A 22,715-nucleotide genomic window follows, 5' to 3' on the forward strand; every position below is an offset into this window, starting at 1 on the left:
GAGCTCCTTAATTCAATCTCACTGGTGAGATTTGTCGACATAGAGCATTGGGAGCACTTACAAAAGCCAGACAAATCTCTTCTATCAAATCCAACATTCAATGAAATCTTAATTCGCTCAACCTCGTTTACTCAACGCGGGATTTTAACCAGCTACTATTATTGATCGATACTTCCAGCTATTCATTATTGGCTTAGCGGAGATGGATGAAAAAAATAATACGAATAAGCAGCTGTAAAATATTTATAAGGAAACATATTTTATTTACAGTCAAATGATAGTTGTTACTTTTATTTTTTTATCTGTTTTAATTTTATTAAAGGTCAAGGTTGAGCTATTCAATGAAATTTTAAAATGTTCATTTGAAAATCAAATGCCCAATTAACCTCGAAATTTCTAATCGTTCTGAATAATTTGTTTTTTTTTTTAGTGGTGTAGTTACTGTAGATGAAATTTATAAATTTATTTAATATCAACCCAAAAAAGTTTAAGCTCCGTTGGCTATCCATAGACTATTTGGGTCAGTGTTAAAGTTAAATGTATAAAGAAAAATATATAAATTTAGTTCATTCGCGAGAGATAGTAATGTCCAAATGTTTGAAAAAGCGAGACAACTTGGCGCCTCGGTATAAAGACATACTTCATCTATTCAGGTTGTAAAGCACTTTGTTCTATAAAAAAGTTGATTTCAACACTTTGCATTACGTTGAATAATGATTTTAAAAAATAACTAAAAAACTGATAAAGAAAGCTCTCTTTAAAATACAATAATGTCAAGCTAAACTGTTATCATTCGAAGGTGTGTCTGTGTGTGTGTTGCTTTGTACAGCGAAGCGTGATTAATAATCTCAAAAAATGAATCAGCAGCAGGCTTGACATGATGGCTCGTGACTTTAAAGTGTACCCAAGCACGAAGGTATATATGCTAGAATAAATTAATAACGTAGCATCAATGTATGTATATGAGGTGGAGAACCAAAAGGAGAACTACCGAAGTGGATATTACGTCACAGGCAATCACAGTAAAACTGGCAAACTTGTCTAATTTATGACAAAATTGCCCAGGCACTGAATTTCAAGGACTCTCATGTCAACATCCAAGTTCACAGTGTGAGAGATTCATCAGTCATTCCATTGTTCCATTCGGTTCCTCTGTCTCCTTCTTCGGGCTCTAAGCTCTGGGCTCTTACGTTTCCCCAGATGCTCCTATATTTGCATTTACATAATCTAGATATTGATTTAGATTAAACTGTGTATCTCCTGATGAAAATTGTACGGAAATTGTATTGTAACTATCATGTGAATTCCATTTACGAAATAATTAATATTAATAATTAATTCGTAGTATTAATAAATTGTTAATTTAAAAAATCTATTTATTTCTGTTGAACTCAAGTTTATTTCTTTGGAAATTGTCTAAGAGTTTAGACTGAAATTGGGTGAAAAAGTTTCTTACACCAGCGGATAATCTACTGGTATTTAGAGACCTTTTGAAAAACAATTGGAGCTAATGACGGGTGAAAAGATACAAGAATAAAGTACTAGTTAAGTATGCAAAATACGAGACTTTTATTTGTGTCCTCGGTACTTTAGAAAAATAAAAAGTTCGAAAGAAAGTATAAATGGAGTGACAAAGTGAACATAATGACTTCTTGGATAGCATACATTTGTGAAAACGTTGGCGCATAAATAGAAACCTGGACACTAGGGCAAACTAACCCATGGGGAGGACAAGTGACAATTTATCAACTACCTTTTTGTCCTCTATCTTTTCTAGCGAGACACTCCGTGGGGAAATGAGAATCACCAAAAATAATGCTGCGTAATCATCTACCCAAGTATAAACGTAAATATATATCTCATATAAAAAAAAATAAATAAAAAGAAACTAAATAGTTGTCGTTAAATAAATTGGTCTTAACAAAAAAATACTAAAGGAAATGAGAAATAGGAAAAAGGTATAAAAGTGTATAGTTACATCATAAAAAAGTTGTTACTGTTGTTTCTTTGAGTCACAAGAAACGTAAAAATAAGTCTTCTATTTTCTACAATCAACTCTATATATATTTTTTCCGCCGTCTGTCAAATACAGAAGAAAATATCGTTAAAAAAATTGATACGTCGATTTAATTTTGATAAGAGTAAAAAATATCAAAGATATATATATATATATATATTCATTCTATTTTTACATCCATCGAATGGTCTTTGCTTCTGTGAAATTTTATTTGACGTGTCCTTCACAGATAAACGGTTTTAACGGTTGTTTTTGAAATTTTAAAAGCCATATGAAATCTTATTCTGCTCCTGATTGTTATTTTTATTCCTATTCCTACTTCTCTTCACCAAGTAGTGACAGTACTTTTAACATTGTTTTCGTGCTCTTCTAATAGAAGTCCTGGCACTCAGTACTTCATCGACCCTGGCAGAACTTTAGCTAGCGCTGCAGCATTTCTCATCCCTTTAGGCAACCAACATTGGATGGACGATTCTGTATGTAGACGAAGAACGGAAGGAAGCAGTCGGTTGCAGCTTCTGCTCTCACCGAAATTTACTCAACTCTCTTGTCTGTATACTACTACGACGGTGGTGAAGTAGGTATCGAACCGTTCGAGGACTCGATTGGCCCAATTTGCCGGTTTGCTACCGTACCATACCAAGTTTACTCCAGATATATTTATATATATCTATACACACATATACAAGACTAGATAGCAGGACAGCAAAGTAGAATATAGTGTGGTATAGTATGTATGACGATGTTACCTTTGGGTATCTACTGAACAAACCTAGCCAACTTCAGTAACAACTTGCTGCAGCAGTCTCCAGCCCGGATATTGCCGTGTAATCGGTTTATAGAGCCTGAATTTTCATGGTAGAATGAGAGAGTATCTGTATACTCTCTCACACTATCTCTCTTTCAATGTCTCTGTTTCGCTTCCTCACGACTATGTGTAGACTTATTTAAACTTGAATATTGTCGTGAAGAGACACTAAAAGCATGAAAATTTTTCGGCTCAGTGTCACTGGAAATTTTTTACTTCTTTATCAACACTTGACATTTACTTTTGAAATCCAATAAAAAACAGATAACAAGATCACTGAAGGAAAAGTATTGCAATGAATTTAATAAAAAAAGTTACCGTGAGTGACAAAGAAATTTTCAATGTAATTTTTGTGGGTGTAAAGAGAATGTTATTTTGAAATTGTAATAATAATGATGATGATGATGATGATAAACTGACAAGTTAAACACAGTTGTTCGATCGTAAGTTCAATAAACTTGTGTGTATTATAGTAATTGTACTCTGACCCAAGTTCATGTTAAATGTATGAACGCTACATGTAACTCTTTTTTTTTTTTTTTTTTTAATGATACAAAGAATTTTTTTTTCGACATCTGTTTTAAACCAACAGTTTTAATTGATCTCTGTTTTTTTTTCAAACACAGAATAAAAAGCGAGTTTTATTTTTACTACTGTACAAAAAAATGTAACTAGATTTTTTTTTTTTTTTAAATAATCTTTCGCAATTGGGTTAAGTAGGTGAATTATTTTTTTATAGGATTTTTAGTAATTTTCAGGGAAACAATAGCTAACCTTCAGCGGAATATAAAAACAAGGGTTTAAATGGATTAATTAAAAGGATTAAATTAAAAATTTTTCGACAGAGGAATTTAAGGATTTTTTAGATTATGATTTAGTGGTACTTTGAATAAAATATAATAAAATTGATTAGATGTAAAAAAGAATAAAGTAAACGAGTGTACTTTGATGAGATTTTAAATGGAGAAAGCCTTGATAGTAAGGCCGTGTGTTCTCATAAAACATTTATACATTACGAGGCTTCCCTCTCTTACCTCGACACCCATTATCGAGAAACTCAGAGCGTCATTGGAGGCTTTCGTTAGCCGATGCTCACGCGCATCAACTGAAGCACGATGATACACTTTACTTTTCTCTCGAAAGCTCCTCACAAATAACTCGATTCACTGTCTACTTTTGTTCACTTTTCTTCTTTTCGTGTATTTACTTTTTTCTATTTCTGTATTATTAGAAAAGAAAGAAATAATAATAAAAAAAAAATACGATCCACTATCACACGACGGTCAGTCATTTTTATCTATGGAAAATGCAATTTTTTCTTTTTCTATTATATATATATATAAAATACAAAAGAATAACAGAGTATATTTTATCGTGAAAATAGTGGGTGCCAGTCTATTTTTCTCCGGATTATATTCCGGGATAAATTTATCGCCAGGAAACAGTAGCGAGCAAGCGTTGTAGATCGATCGATGGACATATCTCTTGCCCCAGGTGATTTTACAACCGGAAATTTGTTGGTTCTTTTGTTAAATTTCCTTGTTTAAGGGTAAAAGTCTCAGTACTTTATTTATAATGAACCAATTGCCGCCTAAATTTGATCATCTTGAAGGTCATGTCCATTTGGCATCGCAAATGTTCTAAAATAAAACACAACCTACCGATCATCGTTTTCTTATTACTCATTCTAGCTCTAAATCTCAATTGGAGGATAATAAAAAACGTGATGGAACAAGAGAAATAAAAAATAAAGGAAAGAGAGAAGAAAATAAAATGTGGGTCGCGTTGAATTTTCAGACTCGTCTAACAGTACACAGGAATATAGTCGACAAGTACCCAGAGATCCTGGCTTTAATTCTAAAAAACCTTTTGCTCTCTTTTACAAAGACTTAAAAAAGAGATCGTATGTACACCTTTATTTATATATACATTCTTTATATAAATACATACATACATTAATATATGTGTGTACGTGTGTGCATATATATTTTTACTATTTATTTTTTTTAACCACTCAGCACGAGGACATGACAAGCTCACTGAAATTCTCATTCACATGAGGGATTCCAGTATTTTTTATATTTTTTTTTCTACCGTCTCGTTTACCTTAAAAAAAACTCAGAGGTCAATTGCGTTTTTCATCGAAATTTATTTTTTTCGATGAGGTCAACTTCAACTTTTAACGAACGTTTGCAAAAAACAAAGAAATTTATTTACACCCGAATAAATTTAAGATTTTTTTTTTATTCTTCTTCTAAAAATTTAAATGAAGAATTTTTTTAATTTATGTATCATTAAAATTCTGTCGTTTAAAATATTTTGAACATACTAGACGCAAGTGTTTTTTTTCATTTTTCTCTAAATTTAGTTATTAAAAAAAATGTATTTTATTTTTAAAACAAAAAAAAGTAGATAACCGACATCAAAGAGATGAAATTCGGTCTTAACTTTATACTCGTTGAAATTAATACTTTTTAATTAAATAAAATTAACAGGTTTTGATACATTTCATACAAAATTCTAGTAGTCTGGATAAAATTACATATATACATACTGTTTTAATTAGTGAAAAGGATTCATTTGAGAGTAATTTAAATTTAAATATTACACTCGGGAATTTAGAATAAAATTTAATTGCATACTAGTATATAAAATAGGTCGAGATTATCAAACATAATACGATTATGAATTATGACAATATTTTCGTATTTAAATGACTCGTCAAGCAAAAATATTAGTTAACCGTAAATGTAATGAGATTAACTGCTGAATAATGCTGTCAATATTTTTGAACGTTCTTTTAATAAATTATCTTACATGTATTTAAATTTAAATATGTAATCATTGCACTGAATATGGTAATTGAATGAATAAATATGTTAACGAGAATTTAAAAATGAATTAACAGTTGCCTAGCAAACTCAAAGGGTAAAAGTTGTGGGGAAGAATAAAGAAAAAGTAAAAGGAGAAGTATAAGTAAGAAGAACACGACACCAAGTCCAATAGCAAGATCAAGAAAACGTTTAACCCACACTTTTAACTTTATCGCTCTAATTTTTCTCCACAATTGCAGTCGAGACACAAAACCCATTGAATAGTCTCGACTCGGTCTACACTTCTGCTAAATTTATTGTTTAAATCATCCACGTTGAAAACTATAAAACATTTTTACTGTAACGATGCTCCAAAATTTATAACTTTGATAAAAAAAGGAAAAAAAATGAGAAAAGAAAAAATAAAGCGCATTATTTTTTTTTCTTAGATTTTTTGGAGTTCAAAATTTTTTAAATTAAATTTCTGAGTATCCATATCAAATATATGTTAAGGATTTATCTGTGGGGAGTAAACTTGAAGACGAGACATGAAAACTTGTTCCCAAGTGACTAAACCAGCCTTTTTTAAATTTATACTGACGACTTAGGTACAGTAGAAAGATCGATGTTCTGGCAGTCGGAGCGAAAGGTGAGTGGGGAAGATTTTACTAAATATACATATATATACATGAATACACGAATCTATATGTATATATATATATCTAATATATATATATATATAACATCTACTATACTTTAATGTGTCCGCTCAGTTATCCCATTAGAGCTAACGGGCCACTGATGCTTCTCTCGACACGACGACACTAGTCAACATGATGCAGGAAATGGCTCATTTAACTCAAATTAATCATCAGCCGATGAAACGATAACGACATCATTTCACTATTTTTTTTATTTCCTACTTTTTTTCGTTACCTTTATTCATATTCTCTCATTAAAATAAAAAAATATAAAAATATCAGATAATTTTGAATGGTAAAATTTTTTTAAAAACCCGATATTTATTTTTGAATGAATAATAGGGTAGAGGTACCGTTTTTGGCCACTTTAGAGCCAGTTTTAGACACTCAAAAAATTTGAAAAAAATAATTTGTAAAAGGCGGGAAAACATGATTAATTTTTTAAATATTTTTCAAATTACTTTATCCTGCTACTCTCTTAAAATGAATCAGTGAAAAGTGCTGCAAATTAGTGAATATTCACTGCATAAACAGTCACAAGTATACCACTGATTGAATAAGTGAGAGTATTAAAATAGAAATTTTATTTTACATTTTTTCATTAATTAAAATAAAGCTTTGAATGTTCAAAAATGGAGCAATGGCCACAAATGGTACCTCTACCCGATTTAAATAAAATGTATTATTTCATAAATATATTTAAGGTAAAAGTCCCCGTACCCGATCAGGGGACTAATACTTGATCACTCCATGTATTTGTATTCGAAATTTAGTAAAATTTAGTAAATATAAATATTAGGGTGCTTCAAAAAAAAAACTTTCATTTTTTTTTCGCTTTTACCCCCTAAAAAGTTAGTGGGTACAGAGAAAAAAATCCTCCCAAAAGATAGGCTCTCTAGCTCAACTCTAAGAGGTCGCTATTTTAATTTTAATTTCCCATCTGATTAACATGTAAAAATTTATTTTTTCATTCAAAGTGTAATTACTCGTACGCTGTTCAATATTTTTCAAACTTATACATAGACCTTTAAAGCTGAGTCCTCAAGCTTTCCAAAACCCTATGACAAGTCATAATTACCATTATTCAAATGTCAATTGAAGCTATCTGAAAAGTATCGATTTTGTATTTCAAAATGAAATTGTTAATTTTCGATTTTTGTTTGCTAGCTTCAATTAGGAATAATTATGACTTAACATAGGGTTTTGGAAAGCTTGAGAAATAAACTTTGAAGATTTATGTATAAATTTGAAAAATATTGAGCAGCTTATGAGTAATTACACTTTACCACAACGTTTTAGCAGGTAAGAGCAAAAAAAAAATTAAAGTTTTTTTTTGAAGCACCCTAATAGATATAGAAATAAAAATACATTAGTGATCGGGTACTGGGTCTCTTATTTTATAAAAAAAAATTTTTAATAAATTACTTGCCTTCTATAATCTGCTCTTTGGAGGCCAAAATTAACGGAATTGCCCCGGAAGCACTCATTACTATCAAGTCCTTATGATAAATATTATTTATTACTTTACACTAGTTGATGATAAATTAAATATAAACATTTATAATACAATATAAACAGCACACGCGAAAAATCGATTTTGCTGGACAAATGACAATGAGTGTTACTATTTATAGAATTAAATCGTCCAAAGGATCGACGTAGGACGACGTGGTAGTGATAACTATAGTAGTCAGTAGTAGTAGCTGGAGTTGTGGTAACGGTAGTAATGGTAGCAGTAGTAATACTAGTAGTAGTCGTAGAAGTAGTAGTAGACTGGATCTATAGTCAGACAAAGGGAAAAGTTACGCCAAGTTGTCAGACAACTCGTTAATATAACAGACACGCTAATTTTTTTTTCCACTCTCTCTATTGTAGTGCAAATAAAAGGAAGATAAAAAGTAAGAATAAAAATGAATTAGTGGTAAATTATAATTAAATTAATTTACCAGTAATTTTAAAAACTATTTTTTTATCTCTATTTAGTATTTATTTTTATCTCGCATCCTCTCTCGCTGTAAATGTCAAGCTTCTATATATTTTTTTTTTTTTACTTTTTCGGGGACACTAATTCTATTTTTAAAAAAATAATTGAATAATGAATAGTAACGATGAATAAATTTGAAAAAATTTTAGACGATAAATTTTTCAGCTCGAGTTTAAATTAATAACTAAAATCGAGTGATTGAAAGTAAAATTAAAAATTTGTCTCTTAAAACCCGTTAACGATTATGTGCCGTCAACACACTTATCAACTTGTGTAACCGACAAAGTATGTCGCGGTATATGTGTCGTATCGTGTATAATACAACCTATAAATTTAGTCACATGCGAGCTTTATGAAATTAACGCTTTCCCTCGATCGTAACCGTGTATCTAATACTATAAATATATAACCAATTATTTAATTGACCTTCATATAATATTATATTATATATTTACATATTAATATCATTTATCGTACTTTAATTAAAGTTAAATATTTAATTGAATAATGGAAATTAAATATTAAATTTTTTTAAATGTATATGGATGTTTTTTTTTTATGAGAAAAAAAATGTAAAAAAAAATATATTTCAATTAAAAAAGTATAAATTACACTTTCAACAAATTAAACTATAAAAAAGCACTTTTGATCTTGACATATCGGTGTAAAAAATAATAAAATAAAATAAAAGTCACTAGGACACGTCAAATGTCACGGAGGTAGTAACTGTTGCACGGAAGTTATAGAGTTTGAGAGACACAAGCACAAACACAACAAGAGAGGACGTGAAATATTGATTTAAATGGTGTACATGACAACAAAAACAATAGATAAATTTTGATTTAAAATGACACAACTAGTCGTCTTCAGATAGTCGGAACAAGAGATATGATAAATACGTGTCTTTACGAGTAATGACAGATACTGAGAGCGAATACCTTAAAGCGGTGAAACTCGCGCGTCAACTAACAACTCCGGTCACGTTCCAACTGTCACGATACGATGCCAACCAAGTTATATAGAATATGAACACGGGAAAGACTATAGCCGTCGCGATGTTGGCAGTCGGTTGAGTATAGAGTCGGCAATAGACGAAGTAGACAAGTCCCGAGTTGTTATATAGAGAGCGGGTAAGTGAGAGTGAGATAGATCGGTGATTTCCACGTTTGTCGGGGGTATATTTTGCCCCACTCACCTGCTGATATCAACGTTCGGTGCGCACCTACAACTACTAGCTACCTAGCTTTGAATCTCCCTGGTTCTTGTTCTAGACCACCACCAGGGGAGGCCAGCCACCCTCGAGACCCGCGTCGTCGACTACCACCCGATTCGTTTCCCCCAGGCTCCGCGAACGTTCGCCTAAACATCGCCATTCTCGCTTATTCTCAATTTAATGTCTGTGTGTATCGATCAACCTACGGCCGTTTATTTTTCTCCATTTATTTTATGGACTTATTATATATGATGCTCTAGACGTGTCGAGCTGAATAAATACAAATTTCACGCTAATTTTTTAGTTTTTAACTCAAGAGAACGCAAATTAACTACTAAGCACAAAGTTCATCTAAAGTTACTTTGTATGTAAAGTTGATGGAAATTGGAAAAATAAATTATCATTTTTTTTTTTATTATAAAAAAGTATGGAATTTTTTTTTTTCAGGTAAAAAGTGGATTATTTATTTTTAGATTTTTAGATTAAAAAATTAAAAAAAGTAATATCAGAAATTAATTATTTAGAAAAAAAAAAAATTGTAGCCCAAGCCTACATTTTTAAAATAAATGTGATAGATAAATATTTTAGAGGGCAATAAACAGTTATGTGAAACAAAGTATAAACCTTGTTTTACTTTTTATTATAAAAATTTCCCGGCTTACACGAATTTTTTAAAAATTTTTTCTATTAATGATAGTAATAACGATATCAATAAAGTTTTAGCGATGCTAGTGAGTCTTAAAACTTTGGTATTTAATTTTATATTCAATAACTTCTTTATGGATATTACATTTTTAAAAAAAAGTATATTCTCGTACTTTAATTTGCGCCTCACAAAAACCCGATTTAACGATCGGACGACGAGGTCACGTTCGGAAACTCATCTCCGGGCATTTTATAAGCCGACGCATGGACTTTATTTCTCGTGTACAATTATGGGTAAGAGAAATTTTTTGAAAGTAATGGACTTTTTTTTTTTTAGATGCAAAAAATCCATTTTTCATTTTTACAAGAAAAAGTTTTTTTTCCTTAAAAAAAAATGAAAATTAAATTTTTGTCAATTTTTATTCATAAATTACAGTTGGCTGCAAAAACTTTTTATAAAATATCTCTCTACCATAAAAATTAAATAGAGTTTTGTGTCGACGTTCACTTAAAAGTAAAATTATCGTAGAAACTTAACTCATTCAACTTTATCCAAGTGCATACTCTACAGAAGAATTAAACAGAAAGAAAAACTATTCTGCATCTCTTTTATTTCAAATAGATGCTCCCTCTTTACCTCAATCAACACAAAAAAAAAGTTTTACAATGAAAATCCCGATAAGATTTACCTAATCATATCTTTATAGACATATAATCAATACCACACAATAAATCGCCGTAATTTATTTTTACCTTAACAATCATACCTGTTCCGTCATCCTCATTCTTCACAATCATCCCCTAAATTTTTTTTTCTCAAAGCATGTCACTATTTGTTCCATCTTTCTTTTTTACCCGTTGTCTTTTTTCCACCTTTTATCTGGATTTTTATTTATGTATTGTTTTTTTCAAACTTTTTTTATTTTTCTCACATTTCTTTTTTTTTTTATCACCATCCGTCTATTTTTTTATTAGTGTAAAAAATTGTCAGGACGTCCGGACGCTATGCGAAAATCAAATAGTCGTTCAGCCACAGAATTGAAACAAATGGCTTTGATTTTTAACGTCTGGGGATTTTTATCTGCCAAGAAAATTATTGTCAAATGTAATAAATTTAGCGTTTCAAATTTACCACCGACGAGGACACTAGGACGTCGTTAAAAAAAATAAAAAAAACCCGTATGACAGTAGGTAACTGTGAAGGTTAAATGATGCGGAAAAAAAAGAAAACACTCGTAAAAATAAAAAGAGTACGAGCATTTTGAAATAATTGTCCTTGATTTAACGAATGACATTGCTAATTATGTGTGCATATAATGGGAAAACATAGCGTGTAGTTTATTGCGGAACATTGGCATTGTCACGCTCGTGCAACCCCTTTACCAGGGGCAAGGATAATGTCCGGATAGTCAACACTATATACATATATAAATTTATACATATGTATGTATATATTTACAGCAATATAACTAGTGGAAAGGTTTGGTTGCATGCTGGCCGTCAGTTAACTATCGACTTGCGCTTGCATTTATGAACGGGTCTGAAAGTACCATCGAGGTCGTAGGCAATGAACCTCGTCCTAGTTCAGGGCCTCATCTGAAGACTTTAAAATTTATCAAGAACTTTACTAGAAGTAAAGTACAACAACTGCTGTTACGGCGTAACATGTCAAATTCCAGAAACAACTAAAGATTTAATAATTAACAAAAAAAAATAATAATAAAAGAGTATATTATATATTCAAGGTCAGATGATTGTTGAGACTGTTGATGTGAAACAAAAAAAAAACGAGAACTCAGATAAAATAAGAAAAAAACAAATTAAAAATTGGAGACGCAATATTCTAACGTACTGACGAGAAAAATAAATAGGATAATCATTAGACTGTTTCAAATTAAGCGACTATTTTTTTTTTTTTTGAAGAACTTTGAAAAATCGAAAGGGTATGTTAAAATATGTTGACAGTTAAGATATGAGCTCTTAATATTGATATTTAGAGGTGGCTGTTTATAATTTTCGGTTTTTCATTTAGTAACATGGTAAAAAATACATAACTTCCGAAAAAATCAAGATACAGAAAATTTCTCCCCAAACATTTTGTAGCAAATTTACCGACTTACAAAAAAGGTCTTTTATGATTTTTGCATAAATTCAACCATTCACAAGATAACCGACGTCAAAGTTTGATACAATTCGAAGAACTTGTTTTTGCTCGTTCTGAATTTTATACCATGTCGACTAACGAGAATTCAGTAATTCTTAATACAGTTTTTTGTAGGAAATTGAATGCTCTACAAGAAAAGTCTCTTATCATTTTTTGATAAATCCATCTGTTCGAAAGTTATTGGAGCATGAAGCCAAGTTAGAGTAAATTTTGAGATCTTTTTACTTTTCCGGCGAAACTATCGGACTTATTATAAAATGTCATAGGATATTTTTTGTAGACAAGTTTATTTTCTAGAAATTATCATTGATAAAGTTTTTTGAAATTCTGCATTATTTTCTAGTTATTTCCATTTTATTGCCAAGTTCTTAAAATCGATAAGAATTATTTTTTTTTTTGGTGCTTGGCAATAAAATGGAAATAACTAGAAAACAATGCAGAATTTCAAAAAACTATATAAATGATAATTTCTAGAAAATAAAATTGTCTACAAAAAATATCCTATGACATTTTATAATAAGTCCGATAGTTTCGCCGGAAAAGTAAAAAGATCTCAAAATTTACTCTAACTTGGCTTCATGCTCCAATAACTTTCGAACAGATGGATTTATCAAAAAATGATAAGAGACTTTTTTTGTAGAGCATTCAATTTCCTACAAAAAACTGTATTAAGAACTACTGAATTCTCGTTAGTCGACATGGTATAAAATTCAGAACGAGCAAAAACAAGTTCTTCGAATTGTATCAAACTTTGACGTCGGTTATCTTGTGAATGGTTGAATTTATGCAAAAATCATCAAAGACCTTTTTTGTAGGTCGGTAAATTTGCTACAAAATGTTTGGGGAGAAATTTTCTGTATCTTGATTTTTTCGGAAGTTATGTATTTTTTACCATATTACTAAATGAAAAACTGAAAATTATAAACAGCCACCTTTAAATATCAATATTAAGAGCTCATATCTTAACTGTCAACATATTTTAATATACTCTTTCGATTTTTCAAAGTTCTTCAAAAAAAAAAAAATAGTCGCTTAATATGAAACAGTCTAATAATCATTCATAATCTACATATCATGAAACCACTATAACATACCGCGACAGGAAATATAAATAATAATTTTGACGTTCCACAGATAATAAACCTCATAGCCACCTATTCATAACATGAGAGAATTATAATAGTCCAGCGGGTAACGACAAAAAACGCGAGATTAGGATAAAAGCTTATATACCGACTGGCTAACCGGCATAGATCAGTCAGGGAATCTACTATTTCGTTCCCATTATCTTTCACTAACACATATGTAGGAATATAGCTTTGCCTCTAATAACTCAACTAAGTGTTGTATTCGACGCTTGCGCTTTCGCGGTCTTCTCTCTTGACGCGTGCCATCATTATAAAATCTCCTTATTTGGGGATACGTGCTGCTTGACCCATCTTCTACCGCCCCTCCGTAAGATGTATCCCTCCGCTTCACATTAACACATATGACATTATCCCAAATTTCCACTTGGAATAACTCGGTAAATAATTGAAATAATTACAACCTAAAAACGCCATAATAGTCCGCATTTTTACCTAAATTCACTGAACCAAGAATAAAATAAATCTTTTCCATAATTATCCCATAATAATTACAAATGTCATGAAGCTCCTTTATACTAGTTCTATGAAGACTAGCCTCACGCCCCTCTACGTAATGTATCCCTCCGCTTCTCACTAACACATATGAAATTATTACGAATTACCACTTTGAATAAATCGATAAATAATTGAAATAATTATAAACTAAAAATGTCATCGTGACCCGAATTTCCACCTTAATTAATTAAACCAAGAATAATATAAAAATTATTCATAACTAACCCATAATAATTAAAAATATGAATAACATCTACACCAATAGTGATAAAAAGAAATAATTATAATCAATCGAAAGATAATAATAAGGAGATTAATAATCAATAAACAGCTATGCTTCAAATCTAATTAATAATCCGTAATTAATAATTTAAAATAGTCCCTATCTAATAACGTGGGGAACGGGTGTATTATTCTTGGTGGGGACATTGTTCTAGAAGCTTCTACCCGAAATGGTCACGTACGCCTTTATCCCACACCACGCCCCGCAATTCGTCAGATCTTCCAAATAACATTAGTTTTTGGTAACAAATCTCAAATCAAGGTCGCGCGTGTTACCCCTCGCCTAGAAATGCGCCTATAAAAGCTGCCGCAAATTAGTCCTCTGCGCCCATTAATTATCAAGCTCTTGATTACGCGAAACCTTAATATTTTAAATATCGAATTTTTATTTCTTGCTCGAGTCGTTATAATATTAAATTCAGAATTTATACAATTTAAATAGAATCATTTTAATTAAAAATAAATTCGATTTTTAATTCTTTTTATTCAATATTATAAATAATTTAAATAATTAAATTATTTCTATTGAATATTATTGCTGCGTTAATTTTTATTATTCACATTTAAATAAAGTTTCGTCATATTAAAAAGTATATTCAGACAGATTGTCAATTACCCAGTATAAGTACCCCCTTTTGCTCATTCACATCAACAAGTATCAACTTTCAAGAACCGTAACCAACCACCAAGCCACCTGACAACATCTCATTCTAAATCGAATTTCAATCAACAACAATTTCAAACGAGTCGAATTCTAATCAACGATCTGGTCTCCAGCTCAGCCAAAATCTTGTATCCTGACATTTTGTTATATTGAATAAACCAACTGTAAGTTTAATAAATTGTTCATTTATCTAGTGATAAGACACATCCATTCACCTCGTACATCCTATTTTCGTATATTGACATACTCGACACTAAATAGCGAGGTCCCCGCTACCCGAGTAAATGGCTTAAGTGCTTTGACTCAAAATTAAGGGACTGAAAAACGTGTTTTCGTCATCTTGGACGTAACACTGCATAACAAGAAATAGACGGAGAAGATGAGAACAAGGATGAGAACAAAAAGCTTTAAGATCTCGATTGTTGTGATGGTTGATGCCACGCCCGCGGGTAATCATTCACATCTTTTTTTTTCCTTTCAATCAAAATGATCTTTTTTTATTCTTCTTATTTTTTTATTTTTTTACAACACCTTTATTTCATTTTTATCTTTTATTTATTTCTTCTATTATCATTTTAAGTAAGCAACATCTGTTCTAAATAACCCACGAACAATGGAAACAATGATTGAGATAATACTTTTTATCTTTTGTTTGTTTGCCAACGAATAAGAAAGATTTTACTTTTTCAATTTTATCATACCCCAACTCAATTATCATTACCACTAAATTTTTTCTACCATCAAATTAAATTACTGTAATTTATTTTAATACACGAATATTATAAAAATTTTTTTTTGTAACAAAAATTAATAACTAAGCGATTAATAAAATTTTTTAAATTCTGAAAAATTGATTATTTTAATTTTTTAATCTATTTTAAATTCTTTAATGTCAAGGGTATTTTTATCGAAGACATTTCGAAGATTGTTGTGCTGGCAAATATTTTATAAAAATAACAAAATTGTTGTATATATACAAGTACACACACAAAAGTGTTTACACAGCAGTCAAGGTGAAAAATCAATTGAATAAAAGATGTAGATAAAAAAAAAAAATGAAATAAAATAAAATAATACGAAAAAATAAAAAAATTCCACAAATATTTTTCCACCGTCCTCGATTTGAAATATTATTGTATTGTATGTCCACACGAACATGGTGCATGGGCATATATGAAGATATATTTTATATCAGTAATATTAAGCGTATGTGCGCTTGCGCTACTGATATACATATATATATGTAATATTTATTTCTATGGGTCATACGCATTGAATGAATGTATATATGGATGTATGTATTTATGCATATATGAAAATCTGTTCCTCTATTTTTTTTTTTTTTTTTTCAACTCTATATGTGCACTACAATGCTACACCCTATAAATTGTAGCAGCAAAAGCTGAGTAAATACAGTGTATAGCTTCAGCGAGACGTAAAGACTAAAACGGATGAGAGAAAGGCATGACGAGATGCCACTAAACAAGATTGAATCCATTGTTTACGAGTAAAATTTCCTGTTTGAATTTTCAGTCATCTCACACGTAACTGGAATCCTTGTAGAGGCTAGTGAAGATTTATTTTTTATTCAACATTTGAGGTAAACCTCCAAGCTTTCAATGTTTTATTTAAATTTATTGGATACTTTTACGAAATCGATAGGGATTAAAATTAGCGGTTTAATTTAGTAAGAAACAAAATTGATTCTTGTCTTAAAATACTGAAGATTCACACAACTGTCGAGAATATATTATGCAACGTATAATCAACTCCAACCTTGACACCCGGGGTAAATCGATTTTTATAGGGATATATACAATGTCAGCACTAAAACTAATCGTAAATAATCAGCTAGAAATATTTTATCTATAGTGGATCTACACTATGCAAGTTTATTTTTAAATACTTTTTTTGTATTTTATTCTTATTCAAATTTATTCGATTGCTATTTAAAATTTTACTGTCTATAGATTGGGAGAACATTTATTTTACATATTTAGCTCATTTTATCTAGAGTACACCTTTTTGTGAAGAGAAATGAATTCATATTAATCTTCGAAAAAAGAAAATTTTCAAGAAAGGAACCTCTTGTTAATATTTCAAAGCGACCATTTTACATGTACCTGAAAATCGGAACGTTTTTCGCGCAACGAAAAAAAGGAATTTGAAAGTAAAAATTGCACTGGATCACTAGATTTCTTAAATGTTTCGCATATGAATGCTGTTATGTCAACCGAAAAACTCGCCACCCCCAACCTCCGGAACTGCCCCTTAAGCAGTCAAATTACATAAATTTTTTTAAATTTTCGTATCACGAAAAACGTTTCGATCTTCAGGCACATCATTTTACTACACATTGTTGGATTGTTTTAAGTAGAGAAATTAATTTTTATAATGATCAAAATTGAAATCCTTAAACTAATTAAAATTTAAATATTACATTAACTCATGAAATATCTCCTAAAAGTATTCCTTTGCCAGCTGAAAAGTTCACGTCCATAGATTTATAACTACCTCCTAAATATGAGTTTCCAAATATATTTATAAGTTATGAAGTTATAACTCAAAATATATGAGTAGCAAAGCAAACATAACTTACTTTTTGTAAAATATATACATATATAGCCTTCATTATTTTTTTTTGCAACATTTTAATCAACAGTGACAAAAGTTTATACCGAAATATACGTAAGTATGGCCATTTATTTCCAAACTTTTTATATAAAAATATGTGTAACATAAAATTCTACTTTAGTCAAAAAACTCCTCAATGATAACTATTCAAAATTATTACGGAAAAAATTTCTATTATCTTTGAAAAATTTGTTCTTCAACGGGTAACGGTAACCGATTTTCAATTAAATTTAATTCACGGACAAATACTGGAAACCTAAAATAGAGTCTTTCGCGTTTTTTGAAACCTTGATAGAAGGCTAGAAATTTCGTATTTTCAAAAATTCTAATTCGCCTCCAAGAAAAATTGTTTTAAAATTCTCATTTACTTTACGAGTGCAACAACTCTCTAAACATGAATTAGTGAAAATAAGTGATTATTCACTAATTCCAAGTGCACTGAGAAAAAGGTTTATTTGAGCCAACTAAGATTTATTTGAGCCAAAGATATCGTATATTTGAATATGGCCAAATAAATATTTAATTGTGAGAAAGATATAATATATTTGAGTAGTTTAATTGCGTGAAATAAGTGATTTATTTGTGGTAAAGAAATGATCTAATTTCTCCAAATAAATAAGGGCTACAAATATATGTATAGTATCGCCAAATTTTAGGTTATTTGTCACAAATTTAATATCTTTACCACAAATATATCAATTACTTACCACAAATAAATTATATATTTCCGTCAAATTATAAAATTATTTGAATCAACTGTCATATTTTGTTGTACCAAATATATTTATTTGTCATTAAGAAATATTCAAAAAAAAGCCACAAATAAATTGATTTATTTGCACGGAAAAAAATTAATCGTGAATGCAACATGATGCAGTCTTGGTAAATAAACATGATGAAATCATGTTGCATTCACATGATTTGTCATGTTTCGGCTACATGATAGTCATGTTGCGGTAACATGAGAAAATCATGTTGCATTCACATGATTTGTCATGTTTCGGCTACATGATAATCATGTTGCGGTAACATGAGAAAATCATGTGAATGCAACATGATTTGTCATGTTTCGGCTACATGACAATATGTGGCAGCAACATGATTATCATGGAGCCGAAACATGACAGATCATGTGAATGCAACATGATTTTCTCATGTTACCGCAACATGATTATCATGTAGCCGAAACATGATTATCATGTGAATGCCACATGATTTTCTCATGTTACCGCGACATGATTACCATGTAGCCGAAACATGATTATCATGAGAATGCCACATGATTTTCTCATGTTACCGCAACATGATTATCATGTAGCCGAAACATGACAAATCACGTGAATGCAACATGATTTCATCATGTTTATTTACCAAGACTGCATCATGTTGCATTCACGATTAATTTTTTTCCGTGTGGGACAAATATTTCTTTTTTTCAGTGTGCAAACCAAACCACTAATTTCAAAAAGTGGTTCGGTTTGCACTCAGAATTAGTGAATATTCACTTATTTCACTAATTCATGTTTAGAGAGAAAGATAGTCCCGTTTATTTTTCTGAGTGTGAGAAAGAGGTCCTGTAGCGTATCCCCTTGAGAAACAATAATAGATAATAACAATGATTGGATAGGGTATTTAAATGTGTAATAAGTCATAACTGAGAATATAATACTGCGCATTAAAAAAAAAATAGTTTAAAAAGTTTTAAGCCGTTGCTGATAATGTCTGAAAAGCTTTACATCATAACGTACAAAAGTGAGAGAGGATAAGAGAATTTGAGATAATAACCAGAAGGTGCTAACGTGAGTGGCTGGAGTTTCGCCCTGGGCATGACCCTCGGTCGATGAATCCAGTCTGGATACTCTTTATATATATATATATATAGCATGATATCCAAGAGGAACGGAAGTAAAAGGGTGTGACTCTGCACATACATACACACACATGATGCCGCCACTCTAAACATCGAGTCCATCGCTATTAACAAAAAATAAAGGAGAGAAATAAAAAAACTTTTATAATATTATTAAAAAAAAGTACTTTTCCGCTAAAGTCTTTTCACATATAATGACAATGGGAACTATTATACAGCCAATACTATTTGCTAAGTACTCGAGTAAGTTAATTAGTAACTTTATTAAATATCCTCATCACAGAAAATGAAAATAGAATACGACAACAATGTGAATGACAATAAAGTTAAATACAAAGTAGCTACAAAGTGAAACAGAAATAGAGATTGAGAGAGAGAAAGAGAGGAAACTCGGTCAGTAATGTGATCGGAACTTTGAAAGCTATCCAGATTTGTTGGTACGTAACAAGAAGCTCGAGGTTACCCACTTGACCAAAGATCACATCAAGTTGCACATTGATGTGGTTAACCCGAATATGATATCTATATTTTATTAGTATTAATACTTTATTATGGATAGATAGAGACATAAATGTCGATTATAAATATAATCAAGTTCTTAATAACAGTGGTACATATACATGAATAATGGTTTGAATCGGTTTTCATTAAATGCGAGATGCGTAAATTAATTCAATCCTACTTTAGAAGGACGTGATAAACGTTATTACTAGAGTTTATAAAGTTCTGAGTGACCTTCAAGAGATTTCCTGTTGCCACTGCAACATCATGTTGTGTATGACGTTGTTGCATACTAAATGAGACATAAGCACACATTCGATCGTATATTCAAATTATATTACGCTTAACCTAACAACAATTTATAGATCTCTACTCAAATACCATCGAGGTATATTCGTGATTATCAACAGTAGTCTGCTCACTCGATTGAATATGCTACTTGTATTTAAATTACGATTGCAGTGCTTGAAATTGCCTATCGATTTTGTCTTTTTTATTTGTCATAAATTGCTCTGCGATTGAAAGTGAAAATTATTGTTTGCTTTATTTATACCCATTTATTTTCTTAAACTTCCTGACGTATATGATTAAGGAGAGTAACTATAAATCAACACTATTGAAAAAATATAATAAAATATTAGAATATAAATAATTCGGAATTATTCGATGGAAAATTTTACCGCTGAGCATTAACTTATGAATTTCGGTTAATTTTTAGTTTATAAAATAATATGAAACTAGATTAGACCGGCATTAAATGAAAAATATATGTAAATTAATATTTGTTAATAATTTATTCCGTCATCAACGGAAACTTTACTAACAAGATGATTCTTTACTTAATTTATAAAATTTGAAAAGAAAAAAAATTCAATCTCGATTCTTTTTAAACTCAATTTATATTTTTTTTTTGTATTATCCGAGAATGAAGATTTTTAGTCTCCTATATATTTTCAGAAAAGTTTTGTTAAGACTTTAATTAAATTAATTCTTTACATCTCTTGAGTTATCTAATAGATAAAATAAAAAAAAATTCTAGATAACTTATAAATTACTAATCAGATCGATTCTTAAATCAAATTAGAGCTGAGCGTTGATTAATTTCTTCTACTGCCAATAACTATTTTCTATTAATTAATTCGTTTGAAAGATAGGATTTTGAACGAAGCGGTAAAAAAATTATTTTTTGGCTTTTATATCTGTTGGTTCATACATCTAACATTATTCTATACCTCTTATATTTATATAAACATATAAAATTTAATCCTAAGTTTAACAGTATGTTCAAAAGAAAAACACATAAAATGAATACTGAGAATGATGAGTGCATGGGTTATTGTTTATTCTTTAGGTATACGTAAGTGGGCCTACACGGAGAAAAATCTTGGCTCGAAACCTACCAATTTTTATTATGCTGTCGACCAAATTTGAAACAAGAAGGGAAGCATCCAAAAAATTATTGTGCTCATACGAAAAATTATTATGCTGCATCACAACACTTACTACGCGCGAGAAACTTATCGATAAGCTTTAATAACAGCTAGTTTTATACATTATCATAATTGTGATGCGGCATAATAATTTTTTATAAGAGCATAATAAATTTTTGGATGCTTCACTTCTTGTTTCACGTTTGATCGACAGCATAATAAAAATTTCGATCGTAAAGCACACTCTGATGCTTCGCATCATGAGTCGTGCAAAATCACTAAGATATTGGTTGCAATGAATTAGTCTGAAAGCGTACGTCTTATGAATAAGATATTCTTTCCGATTGCTATTAAATAAAGTAATCGTCATTACGCTGCAAAAAATCGGGAATGATTTGGATTTTATTTAAGCCCGCATTCACTCCGATTCATGTACCTGAAGTTCGGAACGTTTTTCGTGAAACGAAGATCAAAAAACAAAATGAAAAGTAAGAAATCTACTGGATCTAGAGTTTTGAAATGTTTCGTACATGCACTAGTATGTCAGCCGAAAATTGCAGGCCACCCCCAACTACCCTTTAAACAGTCAAATTATATAAATTTTTCATTTTTGTTGCGCGAAAAACGTTCCGATCTTCAGGTACATTCCGATTCGGAGTTTTGATATTTAAGTAAACTCCTCTTCAGAGTAAATTTCACAAATGAATAAACAGTCATCCGTTCAACATTCACTCCGGATTTAATCCGCGTTCACTCCCAAAATTTTTTACCGTGTATTGAAAAAACTGAAGTTAAATTATTTCTATCGCCTTATTTCCATTATTGTCTGATCTGTATTTAAAAAAAAATATGAATGTGTGCGAACACAAGAAGCTTCCGGTTATCGTAAATTTTAGTTGTAATGTAGATTGTTATTTATGAGACAATGTACATTTTAATACGAACAATAAAAAATTTTATGATTGTGTATTGTTTTATTGGTGAAGGAATGAAAGATGTGTGATGTACGCTATTAAATGCCGAGTAATAGTTTGATAAAATGATTCAAAGCTTGATTATGATCAGTGTGTAAAAACAATAAACGCTGTAATTGGGCTAATAATAAAATAATTGCTGTCGCGAGAAGACAATGATGCTGCTGATATTAAGCGCATCTATAGATATATTCAAATACAGCCTTACAACAGTAGCATATGAATCACTCATAAATCGAAGTTAATAAATCGTTGAATTGATTTGATTTAAAACGTAAAATGTCATAACAATAAAATAAATTACATGAATAATTAATAAATAATTTATTTTATAATTAATTATTTATTCAAGGCCTTAATGAATAATTATAC

At 30.3% G+C, this 22,715-nt stretch overlaps 1 protein-coding gene across 6 annotated transcripts in view; it reads right to left on the minus strand.

The window, feature by feature from the left end:
- The window catches only part of LOC130676447 (solute carrier family 12 member 6), a 69,668-nt gene that overhangs the window by 42,314 nt on the left and 4,639 nt on the right, over nt 1-22,715 (minus strand). Inside the window, exons 1-2 of one of the 6 annotated variants that reach the window (XM_057482650.1) lie at nt 9,262-9,410; nt 7,769-8,118 (exon numbers count right to left, since the gene is read on the minus strand). The exons of 4 other annotated variants lie outside the window; for them this stretch is intronic. In XM_057482650.1, coding sequence (XP_057338633.1) covers nt 7,769-7,826 — 58 coding nt within the window. In that variant the 5' untranslated portion in view covers nt 7,827-8,118; nt 9,262-9,410. Of the gene's footprint in view, nt 1-7,768; nt 8,119-9,261; nt 9,411-22,715 lie in introns of those variants that run through there. One more of the 6 variants, XM_057482651.1, reaches the window with a different exon arrangement.

The sequence above is a fragment of the Microplitis mediator genome, chromosome 10 (genome assembly GCF_029852145.1).
Source record: "Microplitis mediator isolate UGA2020A chromosome 10, iyMicMedi2.1, whole genome shotgun sequence".
Lineage (NCBI taxonomy): Eukaryota > Metazoa > Arthropoda > Insecta > Hymenoptera > Braconidae > Microplitis > Microplitis mediator.